The 20227-nt window shown below is 38.2% G+C and overlaps 2 protein-coding genes across 6 annotated transcripts in view; one reads left to right on the forward strand and one right to left on the reverse strand.

The window, feature by feature from the left end:
- BBS9 (Bardet-Biedl syndrome 9) overlaps positions 1–18405 on the reverse strand; it is a 221044-nt gene extending 202639 nt beyond the window's left edge. Inside the window, exons 1-5 of the mRNA XM_083376344.1 lie at positions 17953–18405; positions 15859–15982; positions 15354–15504; positions 12405–12469; positions 9395–9508 (exon numbers count right to left, since the gene is read on the reverse strand). Of these exons, the coding sequence (XP_083232470.1) occupies positions 9395–9508; positions 12405–12469; positions 15354–15504; positions 15859–15970 (442 nt within the window). The 5' untranslated portion in view covers positions 15971–15982; positions 17953–18405. The remainder of the gene's footprint in view (positions 1–9394; positions 9509–12404; positions 12470–15353; positions 15505–15858; positions 15983–17952) is intronic.
- Positions 18406–18410: 5 nt separating this feature from the next.
- NT5C3A (5'-nucleotidase, cytosolic IIIA) overlaps positions 18411–20227 on the forward strand; it is a 39860-nt gene continuing 38043 nt past the window's right edge. The window contains exon 1 of one of the 5 annotated variants that reach the window (XM_083376349.1): positions 18411–18489. Coding sequence is in view for 2 of the 5 variants with exons in the window: in XM_083376345.1 (XP_083232471.1) it covers positions 19055–19192 (138 nt within the window). In the remaining 3 variants the exon portion in view is untranslated. Of the gene's footprint in view, positions 18490–18847; positions 19193–20227 lie in introns of those variants that run through there. The other 4 variants (XM_083376347.1, XM_083376345.1, XM_083376350.1 and 1 more) reach the window with 4 other exon arrangements.

The following is a 20227-nucleotide window of genomic DNA, read 5'->3' on the forward strand; positions in this document are numbered from 1 at the left end:
AGATTGATGAGATATATAGAATCCACACAAATTACGCAAGAAGAAATAACTTACCCAAGGAGGTACATATCAGATTTGTGAAGAAGTCAATTAGGGATGAGATTTTGCACAGAACAAGGGATGACCCAATAGAATACAGAGGTAAACAATGTCCTCAAACAAGTCCCTAGGAGGGTAAGAGACCTGAGAAGGCCCTACCAAAATATTACATCAAAATTAATAAGACAAAACATTAATTTTAGGTGGCTGATGCTGGATTGTGGTGACCTGGCAAGAAGAAAGATATAGGTTAGATTCGATTGATAAAGCAGAAGTTTTTCCAGCAGCATCTAAGCAATGAAGATGAACTAGAAGAAAGAGAGTTAAGAGAAGAGAACAATACAGGGAGATATAATAGAAAGACATGGGAATCACAAGGCAAAGAACGGGAAAAGGAGAGAAGAGAAAAAATGACAATGAACTATGACGATGATGAGAGTAGACACAAAGAACTCAAGGAAGATAGACTGACAAGGGCATCAAGATCAAAACAGAGGCAGTAATGCAGAAATATTAACAGTATTATCATTAAATGTGAATGGACTAAACTCCCCAGCTAAGAGAAATATAATTTTGAATAATAAGAAAAGTAAGAAAGAAAGTAAGAAAAACTTAGATATAACAATTCTACAAGAAACACATATAAAGACTCAAGATCAGGATTTATTAAACTACTCTAAGTTAGGAATCAAATTTGTATCGCTTTCACAGCAGAAGAAAGGAGGAATTGTGATATATGTTAAAGAAAGAATCCCAGCAAGACAAATCTATCGAGATGAGGAAGGTAGAATACCGATTATTAAAATTTCCTTGAATAAAAAAAAGGTCGCCCTGGTAGGAATTTACGCCCCCAATGAAAAACAAAGACAATTTTATAAGAAACTGCATAAGGTTATGGCTAATATGGAATATGAGAACATTTGTATAATTGGTGATTTTAATGCAATTATAGAGAATTAGATTATAAGAGTGAGGTAGTAAGCAAACAAACCAGGAGAATATTATCCGGTACTTTTTTAAAAATGGTGGAAGAATTAAATATTCAAGATAGTTGGAGGGAGAGAATTTTGAATGAAAAGCAATTTACATACTATTCAGGGAGGCATCAATTGTGGTCCAACATTGATATGGTCTGGACAACGAAAGAATTAAATTCAGATATTGATGACATAATAATAGACATTAATACTTGGGCAGACCATAATCCCATTGTAATTAAATGGAAAGAACAGAAGACAACAACAAGGAGGTGGACTCTAAAAAGAGCAATCCTAAACCAAAGAGAATTTAAGCATAAGATGGAGGAACAAATGTGGACATTCTTCCAGACAAATAAGAAAGAGGAGACTAGCACTCAAAATTTATGGGATACGGCCAAGGCGGTTATGAGAGGAACTGCAATTGCATACATGGCCAATGAATGTAAAAAGAAAAGGCAATATCGAAAAAGTTTAGAGGAAGAACACAAAAAATTAGAATTAGAACTACAAAAAAACCCACAACGTAGAGATCTAAAACAACAGCTAGATTTAAATAAGCATAAATTAAATATTATAGAAAAGGGAGAAATGGCACAAAAAATAAAAAGCATTAGACAAAATTTTTTTGAACAGGCAAATAAACCCGGGAGAGATGGCTAGCTATGCCTTTACTTATTTGTGTGTTATGCTGATAAATTATTATTGTAAGTTATATGTTGATTTAGGCCTCTTATAACTTGGTTTAGCTATTTTATTTCCAAGTATTCCCTTCTGTTGTAATTATTAAAACAATAAAATTTAAAATGATTTATTCATTACTTTTTCAGTGTTTTCATTGTACCAGTACCATAACCTGAATATCGCTTGAATGGGAAACTGCAGACATTTACTTAAAATATTAGTTGTTTTCTACCTCATACACCACAGGTCTGCAACCCGCAGCTCCAGAGCCGCATGCGGCTCTTTCAGCCGTCTCCTGTGGCTCTCGGTCCTCTGCCATGTGCAGTCCAAAAAAAAAAAGTGGGACTAAAAAAGTTCAACCAATCAATTCAAATATGCAGGGTAGGTGCATATCTCACCTTGGCTCCACTCTTCAGTGAAACCCTGTTCTGTGCATGCGCGCATGTGCGCATGTACACGCATGCGCACATATTTTTTGCGGCTCCCAGTTTTTCGTTTTGTGAGAGAACCGTTTCCGAGTGGCTCTTTCACTGTTTCAGGTTGCTGACCCCTGTCATACACATTTCAAATAAAAAGTTGAGAGTTGAGGGGAAATCTCATTCAAGAAGGAGTGGCATTACCTGTATTGAGTGAAATTCCTTGGAGAAAAAGTTGCACAAACACTCTAGACCAGACATGTCAAACACAAGGCCCGGGGGCTGGATCCGGCCCGCAAAGTGGTTTCATGCGGCCCATGAAGCCATCCTGGAAACAGTAAGGGAATGGCCCCCACTGCCATGGCCCTGGCCCAGAGTCCCTCCTTCTGCCAGAGACCCTCAGATCTGTCCCACTCCTGCCCAGGCCCCCATAGGCACCCTTGATGCCAACGATGTAGAGCTGGCCACGCCCACCCAGTAGGCCATACGCACGCTAGCCATGCCCACCCAGTAGGCCACGCCCACCCTGGCCATACCCACCCGGCCCCCTGAGGGCAACCACAATGCTGATGCAGCCCTCAATGAAATTGAGTTTGACACCCCTGCTCTAGACCTCAGAAAAGAGAGAAAGAGAGATCTTCCTATCCATGCAAAATAAAACACTTGTTCCTCTCTGGAATTTAGAACATTTTATTTCCACAGAACTGTGCTTACAAATATCTGTGCCAAAAATTTGATAATCAAAATTTTAAAATGTTTAGCATCTATATCTCTCTGAAATTTGTCAGTTGGTTATAAATATCCTGTTTGCAATTTTCATCTATTGAATTAAAAGTTAAGAGATTGGAGCCCATTTGGAGTCGCAAGATAAATAACAAAATGAAAACATATTTAACTTCCTAAATTTGTATTAGATTTAGCATTTGGGAGCATTTTTCAAACTGTGAAACCAGCATCTGACTTGATTCTTATGGTCTTAGGCCCCTATAAATCCATATTAAAAATTTTAACATTACCCTTATTTAAATAGGCACAAAGCATTCTTTGTCTCACAACAAAAAAGGAACTGATAATTATTTGCCTCACTACTATCTAATAAAAATTGCCTTACAAAATTGAGAAAACCTAAGCCCACATCTATCTTGTTCATGAATTTCCTATTAAAAAGTTACATGCTATCTACCTATGTAGTACTTTCCCTCTAGGTTGAATTACAGCAAAGATAAAAAGAATTAAAATATGTTAGCTAAGAAAAACTAAGTTTTTTAGTACTTCTTTCTCATATAATGATTTTCTTTTGTTCAAAAAATAGGATTGTTTTTTTTAAAAATTGTTTAACTTTATTAAATCAAGGGATTAACATGGAACAGATGGTCAATTCTGGAAGTCATTATATATTTTTCAAATATTCTGTGAATGCCTGTTTTATTCTAGAAATGCTATTTATATCAGATTTCTTTTAGAAGAGTCAAAAATATAATCTATTTAGTAAACTAACAAAAAGTCAGCTTGTTTCTTTCATTGATACTGGGTGTGTAAAGCAGATGGATCCAGCAGCTGTATGCCATTGTAAAATTAAGAAATAATAAGAATAGACCCTTTCCCCCAACATCCAGTATCTTTGATATGCTGTGATTAACTTGCATTATAACTGATAATAAAAGACTTCCAATCCCACTTCACTGATTTTTATTTCATTTTGTTATACCATAATTGTAAATGTATTCTCACATGTACATAGTTTTTACAAATAATTCAGCTGGTATTATGAATTCAACTTATAAATAAAGATTGTGAATTCATGATCTCCAAATTATCACTACGAACCACTCCTCAAGCTGGAATCACTGTTCCAAATATTTTCATTATGTTATTCCCTGCACTTGGGGCAATGAAGTTAATTATGTTTATTGAATGAATATCTGATTTGAAATACGGAACAGCTAGCCATAAGAACTGACATCCACACATCTATGGATTTTTCAAACAATGTTATTTCATTATTTATTAATTTTACACACACACAAACACATACACACACACACACACACATATACATACAAATATATATACATACGTACATCATACATACATATAAAGGTAAATGTAAAGGTTCCCCCGCACATGCGTGCTAGTCATTTCTGACTCTAGGGGCCGGTGCCCATCTCCGTTTCAAAGCCGAAGAGCCAGCACTTGTCCGAGGACGTCTCTGTGGTCATGTGGCCGGCATGACTATTGCCAAAGGCGCACGGAACGCTGTTACCTTCCCACCACAGTGGTCCCTATTTTTCTACTTGCATTTTTACGTGCTTTCAAACTGCTAGGTTGGCAGAAGCTGGGACGAGTAACAGGCGCTCACTCTGCTATATGGCACTCGGGATTCGACCTGCCAAACTGCTGACCTTCTGATCGACAAGCTCAGCATATATACATATACATATATATATATATATATACACACACACACACACATATACACGGCTTTTTTTCTCATAGAATGCTCAGAATGGAGTTCCGGCACCTTTTTCTTTTACAAAAAAAGCACTGCGCACACACACACGCACACACACACACACACACATATACACACACACACACGTATATATACATATATGTATGTATGTATATGTGTATGTGTATACACACACACACACACACACACACACACACACACACACACATATGCCCACCTTATGGGCATATCCTCCTTTTGTCACGATCTCAAGACGTTTTTGTTTGTACAAGCCGGCCTAGCCTGATGGGGATTGGTGGGGTTTTTTATTTTTTGTATTCTTAATTTTATCTTTGGGGTTTTATAATTGAATAGTAATTGTTTTAAACTTGGGCAATTATTTAATTTCTTTTTAATGTTTGTATTTTGTATTCTACTTTCGCCCTGTGAACCGCCCTGAGTCCTCAGGGAGAAGGGCGGTATAGAAATATTATTAAATTAAATTAAATTAAATTATGTACTATAAAATAAAATCCAAAATTTCAAATCAACTCCTGGCACCCTAAACCAGTAACATCAGCAAATAAAGGAATGGCTACATTAACTATTATAACCTAGTTATTTATATCATATGTTGTACAGCCAAAACAGAATAAATAAATATTTATTGTAATCTTAGAAATTCTTCAATTCAGCATTAAGATTCACTAGTAAGTAGGAGAAACAAAGAAATTCCAGTACTTTTATTACTTATATTGGTACTCTTCAGAACATTTGTGATCATCACTTGTGATTTAAATCTCTTACAAATTTTTAAACATTTTAGTTGAATCTGAGTTATGATTCAGAAAACACGAGTGCCCTCTAGTGGTTATGTATTTCTGAATTCATAAAGAACTTGTTTCTCCTTCATGGATTACTGCCTTGTCGTGGTGAAGGGGCTTGCGTAATTCAAGGAAGCTGTGAGCTATGCCGTGCAGGGCCACCTAAGATGAACAGCTCATAGCAGAGAGTTCTGACAAAATGTGATCCACTGGAGAAGGAAATGGCAACCCACTCCAGTATCTTTGCCATGAAAACCCCATGGACAATACCAAAAGGCAAAAAGATATGACGCTGGAAGATGAACCCCTCAGGTCGGAAGGTGTCCAATATGCTACTGGGGAAGAGGAGAGGGCTAGTACTAGTAGCGCCAGAAAGAATGAAGCGACTGGGCCAAAGCCGAAAGGACGCTCAGCTGTGGATGTATCTGGTGGTGAAAGGAAAGTCCAATGCTGTAAAGATTTTTTCTCCATAGGAACCTGGAATGTAAGATCCACGAATCAAGGAAAGCTGGATGTGGTCAAACAAGAGATGACAAGACTGAACATTGACATCTTAGAAATCAATGAAGTAAAATGGACAGGAATGGGTGAATTTAATTCGGATAACCATCAGGTATACTGTACTACTGCGGGCAAGAATCCCTCAGAAGAAATGAAGTAGCCTTCGTAATCAATAAAAGAGTAGGAAAAGCAATACTGGGATACAATCCCCAAAATGACAGAATGATCTCAGTTCAAATCCAAGGCAAACCATTCAATATCATAGTAGTCCAAGTCTATGCCCCAACCACTGGTGCTGAAGAAGATGAAATTGACCGGTTCTATGAAGCCCTACAGCACCTTATAGAACTAACACCAAAAAATGATGTCCTTATCATCATGGGGGATTGAAATGCTAAAGTAGGAAGCCAAAAGATAACCGGAATAACAGGCAAGTTTGGCCTTGGAGTACAAAATGAAGCAGGGCACACAGGCTGATAGAATTTTGTCAAGAGAATACGATGGTGATAGCAAACACTCTTTTCCAACAACCCAAGAGACCATGATGAGGTGGTCACTGACCTTGAGACAGACATTCTAGAATGTGAAGTGAAATGGGCCTTAGGAAAGCTGAGTAACAACAAAGCTAGTGGAGGTTACAGTATTCCAGCTGAGCTATTCAAAATCTTAAAAGACCATGCAGTAAAAGTGCTACACTCAATTTGCCAGCAAATTTGGAAAACTCAACAGTGGCCACAGGACTGGAAAAGATCAGTTTACATTCCAATTCCAAAGAAAGGCAGTGCCAAAGAATGTTCAAACTATCGCACCATTGCACTCATTTCACATGCTAATAAAGTTATGCTTAAAATCCTACAAGCTAGACTCCAGCAATATGTGGATCGAGAAATACCAGAAGTACAGGCAGGATTTCGAAGAGGCAGAGGAACCAGAGATCAAATTGCCAACATACACTGGATCATGAAAAAAGCTAGGGAGTTCCAGAAAAACATCTACTTCTGCTTCATTGACTATGATAAAGCATTTGATTGTGTGGATCATAACAAACTGTGGCAAGTTCTTAAAGAGATGGGAGTACCAGACCATCTTATTTGTCTCTTGAGAAACCTATATGTGGGTCAAAAGCAAGAGTGAGAACTGGACACGGAACCACTGATTGGTTCAAAATTGGGAAAGGAGTCCGGCAAGGCTGTATACTGTCGCCCTGCCTGTTTAACTTATATGCAGAGCACATCATGAGAAAGGCAGGGCTAGATGAATCAAAAGTTGGAATTAAGATTGCTGGGAGAAATATCAACAACCTAAGATATGTAGAAGATACCACTCTAATGGCAGAAAGTGAAGAGGAACTAAAGAGCCTCTTGTTGTGAGTGAAGGAGAGTGCAAACGTTGGCTTCAAACTAAACATTAAGAAAACCAAGATCATGGCATCCGGCCCTCTCAATTGCTGGCAAATAGATGGGGAAGAAATTGAGGTAGTGACAGATTTTATTTTCCTGGGCTCCAAGATTACCGCAGACGGGGACTGCAGCCAAGAAATTAAAAGACGCTTGCTCCTGGGGAGGAAAGCTGTGGCAAATCTAGACAGCACACTAAAAAGCAGAGACATCACCCTGTCAACAAAAATACGTATAGTCAAGGCTATGGTCTTCCCAGTTGCAATGTATGGCTTTGAAAGTTGGACCATAAAAAAGGCTGAGTGCCAAAGAATTGAGGCCTTTGAACTATGGTGCTGGAGAAGACTCCTGCGAGTCCCTTGGCCTGCAAGGCGATCAAACCGGTCAGTCCTAGAGGAGATCAACCCTGACTGCTCTTTAGAAGGTTAGATCCTAAAGTTGAAGCTCAAATACTTTGGCCACCTAATGAGAAGGAAAGACTCACTGGAGAAGAGTCTAATGCTGGGAAAGGTTGAGGACAATAGAAGAAAGGGACGACAGAGAATGAGGTGACTGGATGGAGTCACTGAAGCAATAGGCGTGAGCCTAAATGGACTCCAGAAGATGGTAGAGGACAGGAAGGCCTGGAGGAACATTGTCCATGGGGTTGCGATGGGTCAGACATGACTTCACAACTAACAACAACAACAAGGAACTTGTTTACAACTCATGATCTCATAACAATTAAAACATAGAAGCATCATATTAGCCTGACAACAAACAAGATAACCTAAAATAAAATTAGTTTCCATTCCTTAGAACCTGAAGAGTAATGATAGCCAATATGAGTAACTCATCAAGATAACTGCAATTACCTTGCTCCATCTTATACTTTACAAAAAATAGCACATAGCAAAGCATACAATTTTGTTACTATTAGTTTTGTCTCAGAAGACAAATTAATGTTTACCTAACATTTCAACACCATCTTAAAAAAAATCAATATGAATATATAAAAGTATATATATTGTCTATGAACAAAAAACCCTACAGCTTGTTTTTTGTTTGTTTGCTGTCTTCAAGTGATTCTTGACTCTTGAAAATTGCCTGGATTAATTACTAGCATTTTTCATCAACATTTTTTGGAAATGCTTTGACACTACTTGTTTCCTTAGATGAGAGTGCAATATTGGCTGGTCCAAAATCTCGCAGTTGCTTCAAGTCCAAGGAAGGAGTAGAACACATGGTCTCCCAGTTTCTAATCTGGTGTTTTTAACCTCTACATGAAACACATTACTAGAGCAACGCATACTATAAAATATTATAATTTCATCTAGGCTTCCATTTTGTAGTCGCAAGGGGAGAGATATGTATGTTAACTATTAGATTACATATGACACATATCTCTCCCCTTGCAGAAAGCTAACAAAGCGAGAGAGAACCTGTGGCTCAAGAGGTAAAAACACTGCCTAATGTGCAATCAGCCCAGGTTCGAATCTCAGAAGGGTATGACTGACTGATGAAGACTAATGAGTCAGAAATGCATCTCAGCCTCCCTTAATTCTTTGTTAGTAATTTACACAAATATATGAACTGTCCGGTGTGACTACAGCCTGTTCGATGGCCTTTGAGATAAAGCTGAAAACAGGAAATAAAGATTTGCCCCATGTTTGGGGCCTAGCAAGGTAATCTAATAGTTAACATATCACACACACACACACACACACACACACACACACACACACACAGATATATATATATATGGTTTATATTTAATCAAATATTTAACTGTTCAAATTTAACACATTTAAAGCACATCTTCCCCTAGGTTTAATTAACACATTAAAAACAATGTGAACAGAAATAATTCCACCATTTACTCATACATATTCTCTTTCACATAAAGTTGTATCATATATAGAAGCAGCAACACAATAAGGTAGGGGCAAAATGGCAATTCTGTTGTTGCTAAACAACAAAATCAGTAGGGGAATGCAGATGTATCATCCAAAGCCATAGCCAAATGCACAGGTGCCCTGAACCACAGGTTTAGCATCAATGTCTTAAAGTAATGTTCCTCTGTTCTTTCTGTATTAGTGAAAATAGACTAGGACCAATAACTTACCTTTTATACCTCCAAATGGTCCATGTGTCATGTTATATGCTGTTCGATAAAGATTGTGTTCATACATACGTTTTAGCTGGTATTGGTTGCCATGTTCTATATTTCCTAAACTTCCTATTAAATAAAAGAAAGGGCTGCCTTAAGTTTGCAGTATTTTCTGTGGAAAATGTATTGTGAAAGATGCCATAATATATTTATAACACTTTAATACAGTTGTCAGAATTCAGGTTTCATTAATATAACATATGCCCCCCCAATTCTTTTGAATATATCACAAAACAGGGGAAAATTAACCATTTATTAAAAATAAGTGCAGTGCATTTTTCTCACAAAACTGAGTTTTCAGTTTATTCTATTTGATGCTGATGTCAAATAGAGAATATAAAAATCTCCATCATACTGATGGAGGAATGACATCATAATATCTCTAAATTTTGGTGAACTGTTAATTCCTCATCATCTATAACTTGCTATCTAGACTCAACAGAGCTTGGTATCTAACAAGTAAAGAGGTGCAAGCTACCTATGAGAAAGGTTTGTTAATCCACTTTTTGTATCAGGGAGTTTTTAAAAATATGAAGGTTCAAAACATGTTATTCCTCTACAGATCACCACATAGAAAAATCTATTTATGTGGTCATTAAAGATTGACAGCAATTTGATGGCACAATTAAACCATCACATTATTAGCTACAATACAGTCCTTCCAAGAGGGTGTTTCATCTTGTATGCATGACCCAGCCCTTTTACTGTTGATGATCGAAACAAATGAAACATAGTGAGCTAACCTTGGCTCTAATATAATTACTCTTAAAGTTCTTCAGTCAGCTAAGAAAAGATATTGAGCTGCAACTTTATATATTAAAGTATGCTTCTATAAATACACTTTCAAAAAGAACTTATATCTCCTGATACTGTGCTTTATAAGTGCACATGCTATTTTCAAAAGCTACATGATGACTACATTAGAGCAAGCAAGAGTGATAGCTGTTAAGCAAGGCAACCACATGGTCACCTTGTTAAATGACAATCATAACTTGCAATTGTAATGGGTAGGCTCCATTATGGTCATAGGTCGAGAACTACCTTGCACTGTTAGAAACTTCCTTTTCATTACCACAAATTAAGAGGAAAACTTCTCTAGAAGTACTAATATTACTTGACCTTTCTAATGTTTATTTTTCTAATACTGTTAGGATTTATGGCTGGTTTATGCGGCTTGGGAGGAGACACGAGGCTGGTTCCAGGCAGTAATATCTGCTTCCTTGAAGGAGGGTATCTTCCCTGCCGCCTTGAAGGAGGCAGTGGTGAGACCCCTCCTCAAGAAGCCTTCCCTGGACCCGGCTGTTTTAAATAACTACCATCCGGTCTCCAACCTCCGATTTTTGGCGAAGGTTGTTTAGAGTGTGGTGGCGCATCAGCTTCCTCTGTTCCTGGAGGAAACTGATTATCTTGACCCGTACCAATCGGGTTTCAGGCCCGGGTACAGCACGGAGACGGCATTGGCCGCACTGGTGAATGATCTCTGGCGGGCTCGGGACAGGGGATGTTCCTCTGTCCTAGTCCTTTTAGATCTCTCAGCGGCTTTCGATACCATCGACCATGGTATCCTACTGCGGCGTCTCAGGGGGTTGGGACTGGGAGGCACTGTTTTGTGGTGGTTCTCCTCCTACCTCCTGGGCCGCTCGCAGTCGGTGTTGACGGGAGGGCAGAGGTCCGCCCCGAGATCTCTCATTTGTGGAGTCCCTCAGGGGTCGGTCCTCTCTCCCCTCCTGTTCAACATCTACATGAAACCGCTGGGCGAGATCATTCGTGGTTTCGGGGTGGGGTATCATCAGTACGCTGATGATACCCAACTTTTTCTTTCCACCCCGAACCAACCCAGTGATGCACTTGACGTGATGTCCCGTTGCCTGGAGGCAGTCCGAGTTTGGATGGGAAGAAAAAGGCTTCGTCTCAATTCTGCCAAGACTGAGTGGCTGTGCATACCTGCATCTCAGGTTAACCAGGTTGTTCCATCACTAATGATGGGGGGGTGAGGTGTTACCCCCCCGTCGATAGGGCTCGCAACTTGGGCGTCCTCTTGGATTCACGGCTCAATTTCGAAGACCATATAGGAGCTGTGACCAGGGGGGCTTTTGCCCAGCTTCGTCTGGTGCGCCAGTTGCGGCCCTATCTGGACCGAGATGCCCTACGCACAGTCACCCATGCGCTTATGACCTCCCGGCTAGACTACTGGAACGCTCTCTACATGGGGCTGCCCTTGAGGACCACGCGGAGGCTTCAACTGGTGCAGAATGCAGCTGCGCGAGTTGTTATGGGAGTTTCCCGATACTCCCGTGTAACACCTCTTCTCCGTGAGCTGCATTGGCTTCCGGTTGCCCTCCAGGTGAGATTCAAGGTGCTGGTAATGACCTATAAAGCTCTAAATGGCTTGGGTCCGGATTATCTAAGGGAACACCTGCTGCCGGCATCAACTTCCCATCGTCCTGTGCGCTCCCACAGGGAGGGCCTTCTCAGGGTGCTGGCAGTTAAGGAGTGCCGACGGGTGATCCCCAGGGAGAGGGTATTCTCTGTGGGTGCGCCTGCCCTTTGGAATGATTTACCGGTGGAGCTTCGGACCGCCCCCGATCTGCGTTCATTTCGCCGGGACCTGAAAACCTGGTGTTTTGATCTATCAGGCCTGGACTGAAGGGGTTTTAGCTTTTAATATTGTTTTAATTGTTGGGCTTAAGTAATTTAATCTATTTTAATTTTATACTATTTTTATATTGTATTTTATGCTGCCCTGTAAACCGCCCTGAGTCCTTCGGGAATAGGGCGGTATAATATTTAATTAAATAAATAAATAAATAAATAAATAAATATAGAGAGAAAGGTATCTTCTTTTTTATAATATCGTATGAAATAGATTTGGTATCATTAAATCTGTAGGAAGAAAAACATGCTATATTTTATAAGAAGAAAATAAGGAAAGTAAGTTTCCATAATAATTAGATTTCTTTTTTACCTGAGACAGCATAGACGCATAATTTTTTGTAATGCAATACAGCCAGATGAAGCAATTCTGTGCCACTAGCGGAAAGGACAAGGATGAAAATATGATTAAAAACATTTCTTGAATATCAATAATCTAAAAGACCAATAAATCATACTAAATACTAATAGCACGAAACATACAAAGTTTTTTGTACTTAACACTTTAACAATTTTAATAGCTTTATACTGATGTACACTTACCAAACTTATCTTAAATCCAAACAGAAACTATGTGGCAGCTTAAAGTTCCCTAATTCACAGTCATCTCCTTAATTCATATGATTATAAGAAAGGCAGGAGATACAGCATAATTGGACTTACAAAATCCCATCAATATAAGGACTATCAAAACAAATTAGTTTTAGCCTTTCTGTGGAGTTGATTCCTGATTTGGTCCACCTGGTGAGCTAACTTCAAACTTGCAAGTCTGACTGATTTTGTATGTATTTTGTATTTCATATGCAGCTTCTCTAAATCACATAGACTCCAGTTAACTTTCTGGAGGTAGCCAAATTTCATAGCTGGGATGGATGGATAGATGGATAATATGGGCATCTGTACAGCTCTGTAATAACCATTAATTATAATTAAATGAGGAAACTTATTTAGCTGGATTTATCAGCTGCCCAACTCCAATGGATTCTTTTTTTCCCTTTATCACCATAATAAACATCTTATGTAATAAGTGAGCCAGAGAGCGCATAATTAAAAAATGGTGGACTGGGACATAGGTGTTGAAAACCAATCTAATTAGGATTATGGAAGGCTGTCCCTGAAACTAACAGTTTTCAACAATTACTGACCAGTCTCCAACCATCCTTTTGGGGGAAAGATTATTGAAAACATGGACAGCTAAAACTGATTATAATTCTGGAGGAAATGGATTATCTAAACCCATTTCAGTCAAGTTTCCTGCTAAGATTTAGTACAGTTGATGACCTGTGGCAAAGCTTGCAGATAGCACAACCATCCTTGTGCTTCTTGATTTCTTGGTAGTTGTCAATACCACTGACAAAAGTCTCCTGAGCCAGCACCATTGGTTGGGAATTGAGGACTGTGTTTTACAATAGTTCTCTCTCTTTCTCCTGGATAAGTTCCAGTCAATATTTATTTGGAGTCAATTCCTAGGCCCCCTCCTTTGAGGATGGCACAGGGTTATTATCTCTCTCCTTTTCAATATCTACATGAAACTGCTAGATCAGGTCATTTGCCAGTTTGGAATTAGGTTTCATTACTATACTGATGATAGCAAATTATATATTTTGACCCCAGGTCAGCCACATGAGTCTATCAAGGTCTGTTCTCAGTGCCTGGAAACTATTTGGGTTTGGATGAGGAAGAATGGCTTGGGTGTTTTGACCACTCAGATCTAGAGCTATTCCCATTTGAGGCCCTCCCCCTTCAAGGTTGGTGCACAATTTAAGAGTTTTGAATTCACAGCTCCTGCCTGAAAAGCAGATGGGAGTTCTGGCCATGAAGGCCTTTGAAAAACTTCACCTGGTGAAACAGTTGCACCGTCTCTTATATCAGAAGAACCTTCAGATAGTCACTTATGCCTTATTCACCTTGTATGACAAAATTAGTGAACCAGAGGAATGCTGTGGATATAATTTACTTGGACTTCAGTAAGGCATTTGATAAAGTAAACAACAACCTACTACTTGATAAGATAGAAAACTGTGGGTTAGACAGCATCAACACCAGATGGATTCGTAGCTAGCTGACCAGCTGTACTCAGCCTGTGGTCCTCAATGGAACTGCATCTACATGGAGGGAAGTATGTGGTGGGATGCCCCAGGCCTCTATTCTGGGCCCAGTGCTCTTCAACATCTTCATTAATGATTTGGATGAGAGGATAGATGGGGAACTTATCAAATTTTCAGACAACACCAAGCTGGCAAGAATAGTCAACACTCCAGAACACTGACAGACTTGAACACTGGGCGCTATTCTAACAAAATGAAATTCAGTGGTGAAAAAAGTAAGGTTCTATATTTTGGCAAGAAAAACCAAATGCACAGATATAGTATAGGTGGTACCTTGCTCAATAGTAGTAACTGTGAGAGGGATCTCGGAGTCCTAGTGGACAATCACTTAAATATGAGCCAGCAGTGTGCTGCAGCTGCCAAAAAAGCCAACACAGTGCTACCTCGTTTTGCAAGTTGTCACCCTTAAGAATTCAGTTCACCTCTTTTACTTACCATTATTGCTAATGTGGATATTGTGGTAAACTATAATTCAACAAAACCAAGAAACAGTGGAATATATTATTGGAAGATGATAACATATTTCTGATTTTTTGATAAATATCTAATTAAATATAAAATTAACAAGACTTTTTTTTCTAGAGCTATATTAAGAAGCCTAATACTTATGGGCATTAGGATTACTCCAAAAAATGTTAGCATCCAAAGCCTGTATCTTAATTAAAGGTAAAGATAAAGTTTCCCCCGCACATGCGTGCTAGTCGTTTCCAACTCTAGGGGCCGGTGCTCATCTCTGTTTCAAAGCCGAAGAGCCAGCGTTTGTCCGAGGACGTTTCCGTCATGTGGCCGGCATGACTAGACGCCAAAGGCGCATGGAACGCTGTTACCTTCCCACCGGAGTGTTCCCTATTTTTCTACTTGCATTTTTACGTGCTTTCGAACTGCTAGGTTGGCAGAAGCTGGGACGAGTAACAGGAGCTGACTCTGTTACGCGGCACTCGGGATTCGACCCGCCAAACTGCCGATCTTCTGATCGACAAGCTCAGCGTCCTAACCCACTGAGCCACCGTGTCCCTTGTATCTTAATTACTACTCTACAATCCAAGATACTTCATAAAATATACTTTAGGGAAACAAACGGTCATAGTAGTAAGATAAATTAATTTATATCTACTCAATTAGCTTTATCAGAAGGAACAATACTGTTTACTTACGAAACAAATTTTCCTACTTCCACTTGTAATATTGGTTCACATAACTGCACTTCCAAAAGCATATCTTCAGCTTGTAGAGCATCTCCAGGTTTTAGAGGATGGGGATTATAGATTCTAAGAAATCCCATATAACTTCCTACAATAATTTTATCTGAAATAAAAACGTATTACTGGAAGAATAATGAAACTTAAACAAATATCCATATTCAATTCCTTCTTCAATGTATGCACAAATCTAGGTCCCCTAATATTTTATCCTCACCAAAGCCAACCCATGAGTTAAGCTGGACTAAAAACTTATAACTGTGCTGAATCTTCCAAGTGAGCTCCATGATTCAGAGATTTTATCCAGACCCAGCCCAACACTAGCTATTTTCTTATAATTAAATTCTTTTAAGTTTAATAAGATGCATTTTACAATAAATAAATTACAATTTCACATTGGATTGGAAGAACAGAATTTAAAAAATTTAATCACACATTAAATGTAAAAATATCCACTTACCTTGTGCACTACTGCTATTGTCAACATTTGCAACACATAAACATCCTTGATCAAATTCTTCTTTATTGCCCACTATTGTAGACCACCATTCCCGGGCTTTAAATAAAGACATTCTCTGTCAGACCTAGTGGGGGGGGGAAATGACTAGCATAAAAGCCTTATTATGAACTATTTTAAAAAATAATTCAGCTCATCTAACATCTCAACTTAATAGAGAAAATATGAATATATTTTCCTTCAAAACATCATATTAAATAAGTACTTCTGACAAGAATCAAGTTCATCATTCACAATGCTTATGTAATCCAAGTATTGGATGACATTTTAGTTGGCATATAAATAAAAATAAAAATAAAAATGTAAATGACACAGATAGGATTGCAAAGTTAGGAATAAAGATTGCAGTCCAGCAGAGTTTTCAGTTCTATACTCCATCTCAACTATTAAACAAACTCAGAAAAATTTAAAGTAGTTTATGAGTTGGAAGGTATAAATATCTATTCTAGCATATAAATAAATCCTTATACACCATGGAGGTTTTTTTGGATCAGAACCACAGAGAATATGTTATGTTCAAAGGGAAGAGTTGTGTATATTGTACCAAGCTTTACCATAGACCATAAAAACATCAATTAGAGATTTCATTTTGCATTCTCTTTTACTAAATAAATACCCTCACAATAATATGGTACAAGAGATGAACATTATACTGGCAGCTTAGTAACACAGTTACATAATTAAAGCAAGATGCATCCTTTCACCTACAAAGGACTGAAATAACAAGCTTATCTAATTATTGCAAATTCTCCACAAGTCTGATTTGTTTCTTATTTTGCAATATTACAATCCCAAATGGAAATCTATTTATCCAATGAACTTCCTTGCTCCTTTTTATTTTGCATTCCTCTAGAAAATTGTTTGCAAGGTGTTGCTTGGAGCAACAATTTAACATGATATGAAGTTATTTTCTAACTATTTCAAAAGGCTATTTGGACACCATTTTCTATATTTTTTCTCTCTTTCTGAAAGTTGGGCTGCTTATACAGTGAAAGACCAGTCACTTGTACATAGAAGTATTCAATGTCTTGGAGAAGCCCAAAGACTTGCAAAAAGATATAACACACACAAAAAAATTCTAATGACTACACAGAATACATGTTGCCTTGTGAATATGAGAAAAGGGAAAGTGAGAATAAAACAGAGAATGGCTGACAGACCAGAACAAAAATATTTCATCAACCATTCCATTTATAATATGAAAATAATTATTCAATGCAATAATTATTCCTATCCAATTCCTATGAATGGCAACAAAAGTTTCCCTTTGATTTTTATAATTTATGTAACTGTCCATTTTGCTAGTTGCACCTTTAGGTGGCAAAGATTAAAAACCAGCAGAACAAAAATGGGATTTAATGGGAATGCAGTTATAACCTGATCATTTAATCCCTACCATAATTGGCTTCAGGTTGTCCTTGTGACAGTAGCTAAGGAACTCAATTTGGCAGAATATAAATAGCCTGTACTAATGCCTACTTAAAGCTATCTGGTACAGTATAGTGTGTGGCGAAGAAGAAAATGAGTAATCCTTAGCTTGGCAACATCAAGTGAGTATATTAATACAATTTTTAAGCATACATAAAGAAATAACATTACCTGCCATCTCAACATTTTTTAATCAATTACAAAATTTATGACAAAATTGTGCAAATGTTGCCACTTTCCACAAATAGTATAAAAGTTATTTTAAGAGTATGCCTGTATTATTACTGTTCACTTGTAAATTTAAAAACAAAACACATTCTTTACAATACTCAATACTATGGAGTTAGAATAGCACTAACAAAAGACTATCCCAAGAACACTGTGTTGATCTAGAAAACATCAATGAATGCATAAATGGAAAAAGGATGTTTACATCACACTATATCCATGCAATCCAAACTTAAATATATTTCAAAGTAAGCATGCATAAAATAGCATGATTTACACTTATATGACATCACAAGTTTGTTATTGCCAGGGTGAAAATTTGTAGACTGTTATGCCATTGCAAACAATAACTCTTTCCTTTGAGCTAAATTATTGACTTACCCGACTTGTTTCGGTAACTGACGAATCTTCCTTTCCCCCCCACCCTTTGCTTCCTTACACAAATTTACAGTTACAGAGGAGGAGCATTCCAAGAGCTGAAGCAGCCCGTGCGTGTTACCAGAGAAGTGAGCACTAGAGAGTCGCTTCTTTAAGTCTTCTTGCTCTGTGAGAACGGTAATCTTTTAAGCGCAGCCCTTTTATGCCAGCATTACACGAGAAACCCATGAGAAATTAAGTAAACAGAAACGGCCATGGAGAACATAAAATCATATCTACTAAAAGAAAGGTGGATGAACCTAATTACGCATCAATGAGATGAAAAGCTACAGACACTAACGAAGCCACTCCACCAGCCGCCATTTTTGTTGCCGTTGTCATAGTACCTCGACAAACCAACGTCTACTCTGACCCCACCCATTGTCAAGGAAATCCTCTTGGGCGGGAAGGCTGTAACCCCCGTTGAAGTTTGCTGCCGGTGGGAGGAGTAGTCGAGGCGGAAGAGTGCATGCTGGAAAATGTAGTCTTACCCCAAAAAAGGTAAGTAAGTGATGGGCTAGCGGTAGATTGGATTGTACTACTAGGCATATATAGAGAGAAATCTCTATGAAATGTGGAAGTATTCCTTCCCCGGCATCTTATTTTTAGGTTCAATTTTATAATATAAAGAGAGAAACGGAAGATTTGTCCTGAATTAAAGTAACACAATTAAAGACAAAAGAGAAACTACTGCACCCCGTTGTGAAGTAAGATAGTTTCTTCCACTGGCTCGGTCAGGCCGTTGTTAATAGTCTTACTAGTCGCTTGCTCAGTTCAAGTGTCAAGAACGTTTTTTAGGGTCAATCGCCGTTTCTCTTATAGACTAGACACACTTCCTGGTAAGAAAAGGAGTGGAGCCTCTGAGGCAGGAGACGGATTCACTTACCTTTCCCATTTAACGGCGCTTTGACGAAGGGATAGGGATACCACGACGATCCAGGGCGGCAGGCAGCGGCGTGCAGGGCCTCAGGAAGCTACTTTGTGGCTTGCCGGCACTTCAGATTCTGAGACCTAGCCAAAATCTCTATTCCGTTCCGCTCCAAAGCCGGTCTGTAAGTGTGCCACGATGGACAAGAGCGCCGTAGCCAAAATGGGAGCAGTGGCCAGCGCCAGTGTGTGCGCCCTGGTCGGGGGAGTAGTCCTGGCCCAATACATCTTCACCGTAAAGAAGAAAACGGGCAGGAAAACGAAGATTATAGAGATGGTAAGAACCCTTTAGGATTCTAAATGTTGTTTTGTGCCTTCCCTCCGGATGTCATCAAGACTTGCAGCCGAGCAAGCGTGCAACTAGTGAAAATAAATGCGAACGAATAGAATAGGGGTAGGAGTATAAAATACTTAGGATGTGGCTATAGTCCCCTGAAAATGAATAAAGTTGCGTTAATAATTCTTTGTTTACCAATTGGAAATGATACAGAAGGAAGTTGGTAAATCAGACAGACATAGCTGACTCAAGTTGATATAATTTAAGTGTATACATAAAATGTGACAGAGTATTTATACACATAAGGCTTTGTTTGCACTTTTAATATTCATTCACAGGTTATTCAATAAGCAAGTTTGTTGGCAGCCTGGAATTGACTATTGTATTCATGAGACCTGCACTAATATGACCATTATCACTTTTAATCAATGAAGAATTAAGTTAGTTCACTTGAGATTTTTATCTGAGGATATTTTGAGTAAGAAGTTATCAGATTGCTTTAGTCAATTACTGATAGACATCTGTAGCAAATTGCCAAGACACATACTTTTATCATTTAATACACTATTAACTTAATTTACATATTTTCATTGCAGAGAGGAAAGTTAAAACTGTGCTGATACACTAAATATCAAATTAGGCAATATCTATGGGATAATCACAAGCATATACTTGCAAAATAATATTTTGTATTCCTTATTATAAGCGGGGATTCATTTATCATCTGAAAGTAGTCAGATACATATTACACTGAAATTCCAAAATTGACCATATGTGATTCCTTGAAAGCAAAGAATGAAATTAATAGAAAAAGGCTGAGAAGCATGAAAGTATTTATATATACAATTCAGTGGTGGTTAGTTTGTACATCATACTGAACTATAAACTAGTCCATTATAGTTCAGTGTTATGCAACTGTAGCCAATGTGCCTAGTATATCATGAGAATCAAAAAATTGTATTCTAATATGGTTAAGATAATAATGGTGTGTTATGATTTATTTTTATTTTTTATTTTAATCCCATTTATATCCCG

Source organism: Vipera ursinii (assembly GCF_947247035.1).
Source record: "Vipera ursinii genome assembly, chromosome: Z".
NCBI classification, from domain to species: domain Eukaryota; kingdom Metazoa; phylum Chordata; class Lepidosauria; order Squamata; family Viperidae; genus Vipera; species Vipera ursinii.